Source organism: Rhinolophus sinicus, linkage group LG09 (assembly GCF_036562045.2).
Source record: "Rhinolophus sinicus isolate RSC01 linkage group LG09, ASM3656204v1, whole genome shotgun sequence".
Classification (NCBI taxonomy): Eukaryota; Metazoa; Chordata; class Mammalia; order Chiroptera; family Rhinolophidae; genus Rhinolophus; species Rhinolophus sinicus.
Window position 1 is genome coordinate 105452336 of NC_133758.1, and position 10982 is coordinate 105463317.

General features: G+C 41.6%; 1 protein-coding gene across 1 annotated transcript; it reads right to left on the bottom strand.

Moving 5' to 3' along the window:
- Nucleotides 1–4045: 4045 nt before the first annotated feature.
- On the bottom strand, nt 4046–10725 carry GGCT (gamma-glutamylcyclotransferase). The gene is made up of 4 exons (XM_019726226.2): nt 10461–10725; nt 6757–6902; nt 5649–5784; nt 4046–4577 (listed from the first exon to the last, which is right to left on the bottom strand). Exons 1-4 carry the CDS (start codon nt 10575–10577, stop codon nt 4434–4436), a joined length of 543 nt encoding a protein of 180 aa, XP_019581785.2. The 5' UTR covers nt 10578–10725; the 3' UTR covers nt 4046–4433.
- Nucleotides 10726–10982: the final 257 nt, after the last annotated feature.

A 10982-nucleotide genomic window follows, 5' to 3' on the forward strand; every position in this document is an offset into this window, starting at 1 on the left:
ACATGGTATGGCTCTCCATTTACTTAGCTCTTTGATTTCTCTCATCAATGTTTTGTAGTTTTCAGCATACACATTTACACATTTTGTAAGGTTCACACTTAAGTATTCCCCTTTTTAAAGAAGAAATTGCATACATTTTAGGTAGGAAAGTAAAGTGGTTCAGCCAATATAGGAAACAGTTTGGTGGTTCCTCATAAAGTTAAACACTAGAATTACCATATGATCCAGCAATTCCACTCCTAGGTATAAACTCAATACAACTGAAAAGAGGTATTCAGATATTGTACAGCCATGTTCATAGTAGCATTATTCACAATAGTTAAAAGGGGAAAACAGTCCAAATGTCCATCAATGGTTGGATGCATAAACAAAGTGTGGCATACACATACAACAGATACTATACAGCCGTAAAAAAGAATGAAGTGCTGATACATACTAAATGTTGAATCTCAAGGGCATTATGCTAAGTGAAAGAAGCCAAACACAAAAGGTGATATATTGTAAGATTCCTTTTGTATGAAATATCCAGAACAGGTAAATCCATAGAGCCATAAAACAGATTTGTGATTGCCAGGAAATGGGGGAAGAGAGGAATGAGAGTAACTACTTAATGGATATGTGTTCTCCTTTTGGGGTGATGACAACCTTTGCAAGTAAGTAAAGCTGGTGGACAACATTGTGAATGCATTAAATGCCATTAAATTGTTCACTTTAAAATGGTTAATTTTATATTAGGCGAATTTCATGTCAAAAAAGTTAGTTTTAAAAAGGCAACTGTAAAGGGGCCGGCCTGGTGGCTCAGGTGGTTAGAGCTCCATGCTCCTAACTCCGAAGGCTGCCGGTTCAATTCCCACATGGGCCAGCGGGCTCTTAACCACAATGTTGCCAGTTCAATTCCTCAGGTCCCGCAAGGGATGGTGGGCTCCGCCCCCTGCAACTAAGATTGAACACGGCACCTTGAGCTGAGCTGCCGCTGAGCTCCCGGATGGCTCAGTTGGTTGGAGCGCATCCTCTCAACCACAAGGTTGCCAGTTCAACTCCCGCAAGAGATGGTGGGCTGTGCCCCCTGCCACTAGCAATGGCAACTGGACCTGGAGCTGAGCTGCGCCCTCCACAACTAAGACTGAAAGGACAACAACTTGACTTGGTAAAAAGTCCTGGAAGTGCACACTGTTCCCCAATAAAGTCCTGTTCCCCTTCCCCAAATAAAATCTTAAAAAAAAAAAAAAGACAATTGTAAATAGCATGATTTTAAATTCAGTGTCCATGTTTTCTAGTATGTAGAAATACAACTGATTTTTGTATGTTTATCTTGTATCCTGTTACCTTACTGAACTCACTTATTGGCTCTAAGGAATACTTTTTTCTGTATATTCCTAGGGATTTTCTACACAGGCAATCATGTCATCTGTAAATAGGGACTGTTTTATGGAAGCCTTTCCAATCTGTGTGCCTTTCATTTCCTTTTCTTGCCTTATTGCACTGGTTAGAACTTCCAGCATTGTGTTAAATAAGTCACTTTGGGGAGAAGGATAGGTGGGGCTTGTTATTGCTGGTGGCTCCCTACTTAGCCTTTTCTGACACTACCCTGGTAGTAGTGGCAGGGGACCGGGTTAGGGTGCCTTATTACAGCCTGGCAAGGGTAAAAGTCTAGGCTCCCCTCTTGACCTTTGCTGGCTAGAGGTGGGCTTGGGGGTGTCCAGAATTTTTCTCTGTGGTGTTTGGCTGGAGTAGAGCATTCATTCTCTAAAGTTTTCGGTCTTGCTAGATCATCTGTTTCCTACTTCTTTCACTAGAGAGAGTAGGCTTTAAACATTTTTATTGTTGCTTTCTTGTGCTAATTGGTGCTTTGGGATTGCTGGCTTCTTCAGCTACAAGTCTGAGATGTGTGAGGCAAAAGAAAACCCAGGGAATTCATCACTATGTTGTGCTGTGGGTCCTGAGGTCCCTGGCTAGTCTGCTTTCTCTCCAGCTTTCAATCTTCTGTTTGTTTGCTATATAATGTACAGGGATTTTATTAATAGTTGTTGTGGGGACAGAGTCCCAGAGAGCAGTTTCCAGGCTCTCGGCCTCATGTGGAAAGGTGCTGGCTCAGGTAATAGATGGCCATCAGCTGTGACTAGCCGGCCATCAGCTGTTACTGGTGAGCCATTAGCCACTGATATAACCGCCGTGGCTACGTTGGTTGGTTGGCAGAGAAGCAGATGGCGGATCGTGTGGCTCCTGCTTCCTGTGTCTCCAACGCAGCTGCCAGCGAGAGGTATGACTCCCCTACCTATGGCTCCGTTGGTGTTCCTTTTTGGCCTCACCATATACTACGTTCTTGTGCAGAGAGCGGAAGCTGAGTCCCTGCATGGCAGTTGTACTTACCTAAAGGAAGAGGGAAGAGTATGTCTACTCCATCTTCCCAGACGTCACACTCACCGTATAGACTTCTTTTAAGTTGCTTTTGATCATTTCGATACCTCAAAACCTTGGGGATTTGATGGGTGTTTGTTCCCACTCTCGGTGTATCATTTTCCTTAATTATCGCTGAAATTTTAAGTGGAAATGAGGATCTAAGTGAGGATTGCTTTCTTCAGAGGATTTGCATCTGCCTTTGCTGGGAGCCACAAGGCTTACTGAGGGTCATTTTAGCTCTCTTCAAGGGTCCTAGTTTCATACGGAATTCTTAGGTTCAGTTTTCCTGTCCTGCAGCAGGTACTCAAGGGTTAGTAGTCTAATTCCAGGGCTGTTACTGGTATTTATACCCGAGGGCGTCAGGGTCGTTTGTTTACCACTTTGCCTATCCTTTCAGCTCACCGCTTTCTTCTTTCTTTTTTGTGAGAGAGGGACTGATATACTTTGAAGATTTTCCTTATTTCCTTGCAAGTCAAGAAATGCTTTTCAAAAACTATGGTTGTTATGGTTTCCCCAGGGACTGGTTTGTATTGTGGTTAGAGGGTTAAAATCACTGGTAGAAATGAAACCCCTTACATATGACATTTGGTATTATCACCTTGAAAATGACTGGAGAAACTATTCCTCGTGGTTACCAGATTTTTGTTAAAAGGCCAGATATGAAGGTTGTATTGCTAGTGTTCTAAATTCCTTAATAAAGGTTGTCATTTTCGGTGAGATAGATTATTAGATTAATATTCAATTTGTAGTGTCTACAGCAGAAATGGGCCTTGCTCACTATATTACCATAACTGGGTTCCAGGGCACTGACGAACTTGGTCTTCTTTGGAGGAGTTAAGAACTAGAGAATTCTAGAATATTGGAGGGTATACTTGAAAATAGTGAGGTGTAAGAGCTATAAAACATGTTCTAACCTGTAGTCTCCGGCTCACTACAGAATTGCAGCTGTAGCTGAAAAGTCCTTTGGTCACTTTTTCCAAAGGAACAAACCAAATCTTTATTTTATGCTCCTGTAGCCAGTTCACTATCATTCTAATAACCTGTTTTGAAGGTCCAGCTCACTGCCTTCCAGAGATAGATTTTCTGATAACCAGTATTGTTTTATTCATGACTCTTTTTTCTCCATTTATTCAGTAAATAAATTTACGAAGGTGACCATTTCTTGAAAAGCCAAGAATCAAACTATAGCTTCCAGAAAACATTTTTCCATCATCACCTCGACTCTTCTACTTCAAAATCCCATTTCAAGGTTGGGTCTTGCAAACTTAATTCGTCAATAAGAACAATAATGATTGCTGATACTTATATGCAGGGCTCTGTTCTAAGCTCATTACATACATTTACTCCTCAGAATAATCCTAAGACATAGGTGTTTTGGCGTCCTCACGCTACAGGTGAGGAAACAGGCACTGAGTCAAATAACCCAAACTTTCCCAGCTAGAGAGTGGTGGAACTGACCATTGATGCTAGGCTGTCTGATTCCAGACTCTGCAACAGTCCTCTAGCACGGACTTGGTATGGCCAAGACCAGACCCACTGCATGTGATGATGTGACTCTCTAACAAAATGCAATGCAGAACTTTAGTAGGGATACAGGTTAAACCACAGATACATTTATTCATCTAAGTAAGGACAGCATGCCAGCTTGTAAATTTAAACAATTTTATTACCAACCGTTGATAAGAAAAATTCCAGAGCAAAGTGATTCACCAGCACCATCAGTGAGTTGCAAATCTACGCTTTGTCATGGAGCAAAAATATACTTCAGATCGACTCAAGAAAATAAGTGTTCACAGAAGAAGAACCCAGAGCCATTTATCATGCATTCCAGTGCTTCCCGCCCCCTTTGCAATTATCTAACTCTTGACCTAGTTTCTTTCATAGTCTGAAAATAGGGAATCACTCAAGTGAGATATCCCCTCAGAGCATTGTTGAAAATATGTTAAATGCACAGATATCCCAAATCCCTCTTCTAAACGTTAAAAGTATATTAGCACATAGAAAAAGCATCTGTAGATATATTCTATTATGTTCTAATCAGTTTCTGCTTCCCCCTTTTTGATGATGTCTTCAATTTCTTCTGAGACCTTTCCTTTGTAGTCATTTGGTTCTATGGCATTTAACTTCTTTTGATACTCCAGTGGCAAACCACTCTCTTTTGCACCGATGCAAATGACCTAGAAATAGTTAAAATAAACCAAAACACCCCTTTTAGTTAGGAACATAATTTAACTGAGAATACTGCAGCTTTACTTGCAGTATCAAAGTATGCAATATTAGCTTTCAGATAACTCTACGATCACTCTAGAACAAACTGTTATAGAACAACATGGAGATAGAGTCAGTCTTGTTTCATTGCATATGAATGTGCAGGAAGTTTTCAAAGCCCCAACATACAACCTCACGGAATATCAATTTCACTCAATAATGTGATTTAAAGTAGTTTTATATTAAGACAAAAAGTTATTGTACAGACTTTGCATGACCTTTTAAGGAAAAAATACCATTCGTCAAAAAAATCTAAAGTTTATAGGGAGTTTAAATCGAAACCCAGCATCTACTCTACCTGAGTTAGACATGAGGAAATAAAGGGTAACTGTTCGGTGGAGGCTCCCTGGTCCGTACCAGGCTAATTCGTCTAGGTTCCATGCTAGAAAATTCCAGATTAGGCCCAGGAACTGGGTCACCCAGTCCAGTGCCATGTCCTTATTGGGCACACCAATAATACCTAAGTCTGGATTTCTGAAAAGGGATATTAGGGTCTCTATGCCACATTCTTTTCCTGTGCTTCAGGGGAGTGATTTCTCTGATTTTGAAAGGCAGCGTGAGCTTTTTTTTTCCTCCATCTTCAGCAGTAGGAAACATATATTTTTTCCCCATTAAAATGAATCTTGGTGTTCATGTTTTGAAGGAAAAAAATGACTGCAAAAGCATGTGTATAGAATAAGTTTACTGAAAATATACCATGCATTCTATTGCCTACTTTAAGAAAGAAAATACATATCTAGAATTGTGACTCATGTATATTTCTAAAAGCTTTTTCTTCATAAACAAAGTTTTAGAAACAGTTCTATCATTACAAATAAATCTAAACATTTTTGAATTTGCACTTCAAGTAAATAACTATCACTTTTGTATTAAATTTTTTTGATTAAAATGAATTTGTTTATGTAGAATTGAAAACACCCAAAGCCTTTTAAAAAACAAGCTATTCTTTAGCTCAATGAAAATTTTTGTAAGTAGCTTACCTTTTTATACTGGGGTGAAGGGGGAGCTCGCTCATAATTTTTCAACTGATAACTTCGACAGGTTATTTCTTTTCCATCTTGAGTGTAGACAGTAATTTCTATTGGGACATATGTTCCACTATTAACCCCTTCTTGCCTGAAACAAGAACAGCCAAATTTTAACCATACTTAACTTAGCCAATTTAATTTACTGGATTAAAATTTTAACTATATATGGATGTATTTTCTCCCTATGTATTTTGGGATATAGTAGAACATATTATAATAGTGCCACATCAAAAGTAAATGGCATTTCAATTACAAAGCCTGAGACTTACTATTACTTGGTACTCGTATACTTCTAACAGATCTCCATATTTATCCTATATAAAAACACGCAGTTATTTTCAATGCATTTAATGTTTACACTTCTGAAACATTGCTCGCTAGGCTACGAAAAACAGACTATGTGTTCTGACAGTAAGAGACTAACCACCAGAGAAGAGTCAAGAAGATGGTTCATTCTCTTTCGTAAGGGAGGTAAAGTATCACGCATGTCGAATAATCTGCTCTTCTCCAGTCTTAATCTTTCCTGTCAATTTTTTTTGTATTAAACGCTCTATCACATAACTTGGGAATTCTAGTTATGGCAAGTATCAAAGCATTCCTAATACGTTGTTCAAGTTTTTACACATTATTATTACTCTTTTACTCATCCAACCGCCACCGTAAAGAATTAGTTTTTAAAAACGGCTGTAATAAAAACTGAACAGTTGCTTTAGAAACCAATAAAAATATGTAACAATTACAAAAATATTCATGCCTTTTCACAATATGAAACTACAGAGATTTTTATAAAACACAAATGGAATGAAAATAAGGACTTCCATCTTTTATAGATAAGATGACACATGTCACCCCCAAATCTCAGTCACAAAGAGTGAGCATTCTAAGGTGTTCATTTTAGGAAAGGCACATTATACCTTTTATGTTCACTCTGAAGTATAAAGAATATGTCTGTAATATATGGTTTTGAAAAACCAACATACACATATATACATATACATCCTTGCATATGTTCCACTTTCGGAATTGGTGATTATTTAACTTATAACGAGAAGATACCTACTTATCCAGAGAACTTAAATTGCTTTTGTTAAGTTTCCATACAACTCCCCATACTTCATTGCCAGGACTTTGATTAACAGTGGCGATGCCTCCATGCCAAGTTTCATTTGTTTTGCCTTGGGAATTGCCAAAATCGAGCTCAAAATCCTACAAAGAAAACAAAAGTGATATGATCAATATCCTCTTGAACTATAATTTCCTCTCAAAGTTAAAAAAAAAATTTACCTGAACTTTATGCAATTAAAACATAAACTTTGAGATCTTTCTATGTGTAAGATGCTGTGGAAAATACAAAGATAAACAAATAGGGACCCATATCTGAAGGACTACATTTTTTCATATTTTTCTTTAAAAATGAAATAGATACTGAATATGTATACATCTCCTACCATAAACAAATGGTTTGGGGGGGGGGGAATCCCATAATCCCAATACCTTAACACAACCATTTTCATTTCTGAAAATTACTTCCCAGTCTACTTACACATAGATTTTAACTTAGAAGCAAATAATTGTACATAATTGTTGAGACTGGGTGAGGCTATATAGGGGTTATAAAATTCTCTCTGAGAGTATCCTACTATCACATATCACTATGTCTGCACTAAGGGAACTGGCATTTGAGGGTGCTTTATATACTTATGAATATGAATATTCACAAATTATACTAATATATCTATAATAATCATAAGAGCAGCTAACATTTACTGGAAAGTTACTGGGTTTTACACTGTGCTGAACTTTATAGGACCCTCATTTTTATTCTGTCAACAACTTAATTATTATACCCATTTAACAGCAAGAAAAACTGTGGCTTACAAAGATTAAACAACTTGCGTTAAGATCTCATAACTAATAAGTAAAGGAGCCAGGTTTCCAGTTTAGCTTCTTCCTTCACAGCGATGAGTAATCAGAGGACAGAGTCCTGGGAAGATTAAAAATCCTTACTTAGCTGTTTGGTCGAGGAAGATTTTTTCCCATCTTTCCAGAGCTCAGTTTCCTTAATAAGATAAAAAAGGTTGGGCTAGATAATAAATCTAAGGTTTATATTTGATCCCTGTCACCTTTATTTTCTTAAAAACCTTGCCAGACATTTTAGGAAAAAGGTTGCTATGGGTGACCAGTACCTTCAACTGGTATATTGGATGTCCTAGGACCAAGTATCCCCGGCAGGGCACCAGATGATTTGATAACAGTTACAGGCACACGAGGGACGGGTTGTCTGTTGCTAAATCCAATAGACAATTTTCATTCTTCATCTTGTTCCACTTCTCAGCTGCTTCTGAAATACTAGTTAACCACCCCCGATCGCCTCAGTTCCCTTTCCCAATTCCTCCTCCACTACCTGGTCTTTAAATGTTGGCGTTCCTAAGGGCTTAGTTTAGGCCCTTTTCTCTGTTCATTCAGCAACTTGCTCAAGCCAATCTCGTCCCCTCCAATGGCTTCAAAAATACCATCCAATATTCCAATCATCATTTAATCCTTGCTTCCAATGTGCTTAGCACACGTGGGGCGTAGCCCACATTGAGGACTTAATAAATGTTCACTAATATTTTTCAGCTCCCTGGGATGTCAAACAAGCATCTCAAACTCAATATGTTCAAACTGAGCTTGATTTTCCCTCCCAAACCTGATTCTCCTCTTCTCCTTACAAAATGAATCACCATCATCATTGTGTTGTGGCACCAAAAACCTTAGTCATCCCCATTATCTCCTCCTCCCTTTACAATCAATCACCATGGAGATAACATTGTCACCTCTTAAATATCTCCCAAACCCATCTACCCTCCACTGCTACCATTTAAGGTGCCGTTATCTTCCGTATGGACTGCTACAAAAAGCTTTCTAATCGGGGTCCCCACATCCACTGTTGCCCTCCCTTTTCCAGTCCATGTTCCAGAGCAACCAGATGAGCTTTCCACAATGCAAATCGGATCTTTCCCTTGCTGAAGTTCTGCAATGGGGATTTTCATTGCTCTCAAGATAAAGCCCCAAGTCTTCTTTGGCCTCTGTGGTCCTGTAACATGTGGCCCTGCCCTACCTCTCCAGTCACGCCACAACCTCCTCACACACTCAACTCCAGCCACTCTAGCTGGATGAGCCAGCTTCTCCTTTCCTGAGGACTTCTGTACATGTGGTTCCTTCTGTTGTTTGCTTTTTCTCTCCCCCAATCATTCAGGTCTCAGCTTAAATGTCATTTTCAGGAAGAGCTTCACAGACAATCCAACGTCTTACCTCTTACATTCCCATAATACCCTGTATGTCTCCTTAAAAAATAAAAAAGGACTTCACGTTTTTAGGTTCACAACAAAACTGAGAGGAAGGTAAAACATATCTCCTTTTTAAGACTAACCATACCCGTAACTGAATAATCATATGTGTGGTAGCTCTTCCCCCAGTCCCAACTATAAGCATCTGAACGTCTTTCCCACATCTGGGGAATTCCCTACCTTATGAGCCAGGCGGGTAGATGGTGCCTCCGCCCGACTCCTATTTTTAAAGCTTTGAACACCAGAAGTAGGTTCCCCCAGCTTTGCTTGCAGTCAGGGCATGGGCATGTGACCAAGACTTAGCCAATCAGGACACCCTCTGGGGCTTTGAATTAGAGGCTGGTACCCATGGACAGTAGAAACTGCACATTGGTGGTGGTGGCCACATCTGGGCTTCAGGAACTGCAGGGGTGTAGTGACAGTGGCAGGCAGGGTCCAGAGCAGATAGTATCTGGTGATGTAAGAGGCCGGGTCCATGTTTACCAGGTTCAGCAGTGGCCTGGTTGGGTTCTGTCTGTGACACTGGCTGTATTATGGTTGCCACATCTCCCTTTCTGCCTGCTTGTTTTGTCAGCTTTGTAGCCCTACCTCCTCGTCATTCTGTGAGTTCTCCAACAGCCTTTCAACACATTCTTTTTCTCCTTAAGTCAGCCACTTTCCATTGCTTGCAACTAAGAACCCCGGCAATGATAGCAGCGACCATGTTTGTCTCGTTCAACAAGTCAAAAGGTTTTGTACACAATTTACATGTCTGTCCTACAGCCAGGCAGGTCCTCAAAGCAGCCATCTTTACTCAATCATCTGCATCTCCAGGTAAGTGCTGGAAGAACAGGTACTAAATGAATGAATGGACTGTACTACAGAGCAATGTATTTACTTACCCAAGTGGGTTGTGGTTCATCCAGCCACTTGAATGAACTGAGCACAGCCCTTACTAGGAGCAAGACACAGTTCCAGCTTTCAGGGCCTCTCTGATCGGGAGCGAAAGTTAGGGAAGCGAATTTTTACAATACCAGTAACAAGTCCTGTAGCAAAGGTATGTGCAGAACAGAAAGTAACTGATTTCCTGACTTGGGTCAGAGAAGGCTTCTCACAGGTACCAACTGAATGGATTCTGTGAGGATGCCCCTAGTTAGTGGATGAGAGAGAGGCGGTCAGATCTTGGTAGAAGGAGCAGCTTGTGGAAACGTTAGAGGGGGAGTTCACGGCAGCCTGGGGGCGCACCGTTGGTGGGTGGCACAGCTCAGCAGGGGTCAAGCATAGGACGGTGAGAGCGAGGTGGGCTTGCCCAGGTGGGCAGCAGCCCGACCGTGAGGATAAGATGCACTCTTATTAGGAAGAGCGGCATCCCTGGCCCCGTGCGACGACTCGGAATCCTGGCCCCTCGTCTGTGGAGTGGGCACAACGTCGCAGGGGCCCGGGGGGCAGCACTGACCTGCAGGCGGGCCACGTAGCAGAACGCGGCCGAGGGATTGTGGAGGTGAATCCGCTCGCTCATGAGGTTGCTGCCGTAGGCAAAGTACAGAAAGCTGTCCTCCTCCTGGCTCTGCATGATCTCGCAGCCCGAGTTCGCCTTGGCCCAGTAGACGCCTGCACGGCCCCTGCGTCCGCAGCGCGGCTATGAAGAGAGAACGCCGAACGCAGCCCGCCGGCCTGGGACTCCAGGATAGCGGTCACCGCGCCGCGCCTCTGGAGTTAAAGAGAAAGGTGGGAAGTGTGGGCTGGGCTAGTCGGGTGCGACTTCTCTTCTGATTGGCTGTCGGTCCCCACGGTGCGAGTGACCCCCCTCTGATAGGTCAAGCCCACCGCCTCCTCGCCCCGGACTCTTAAATGCTGGGAACTGAGGCGACCCGGCGCTGATTCGTCATTGGACACGCTCCACTTTTGTCCCGCCCCCGCGCTCAAGGCTCCCTCTAATTGGCGGATGGGCGAGCGCTACGCGGAGGTTGTTTGGCCT

Excerpts from the sequence above, each read along its gene's own strand:
- GGCT (XM_019726226.2), bottom strand. The coding sequence starts at position 10,577 with ATGCAGAGCCAGGAGGAGGACAGCTTTCTGTACTTTGCCTACGGCAGC. Across the intron at positions 6,903-10,460 it reads GCTACGTGGCCCGCCTGCAG|GATTTTGAGCTCGATTTTGG; the intron begins GTCAGTGCTGCC and ends TTTTCTTTGTAG. Across the intron at positions 4,578-5,648 it reads CTTCACCCCAGTATAAAAAG|GTCATTTGCATCGGTGCAAA; the intron begins GTAAGCTACTTA and ends AACTATTTCTAG.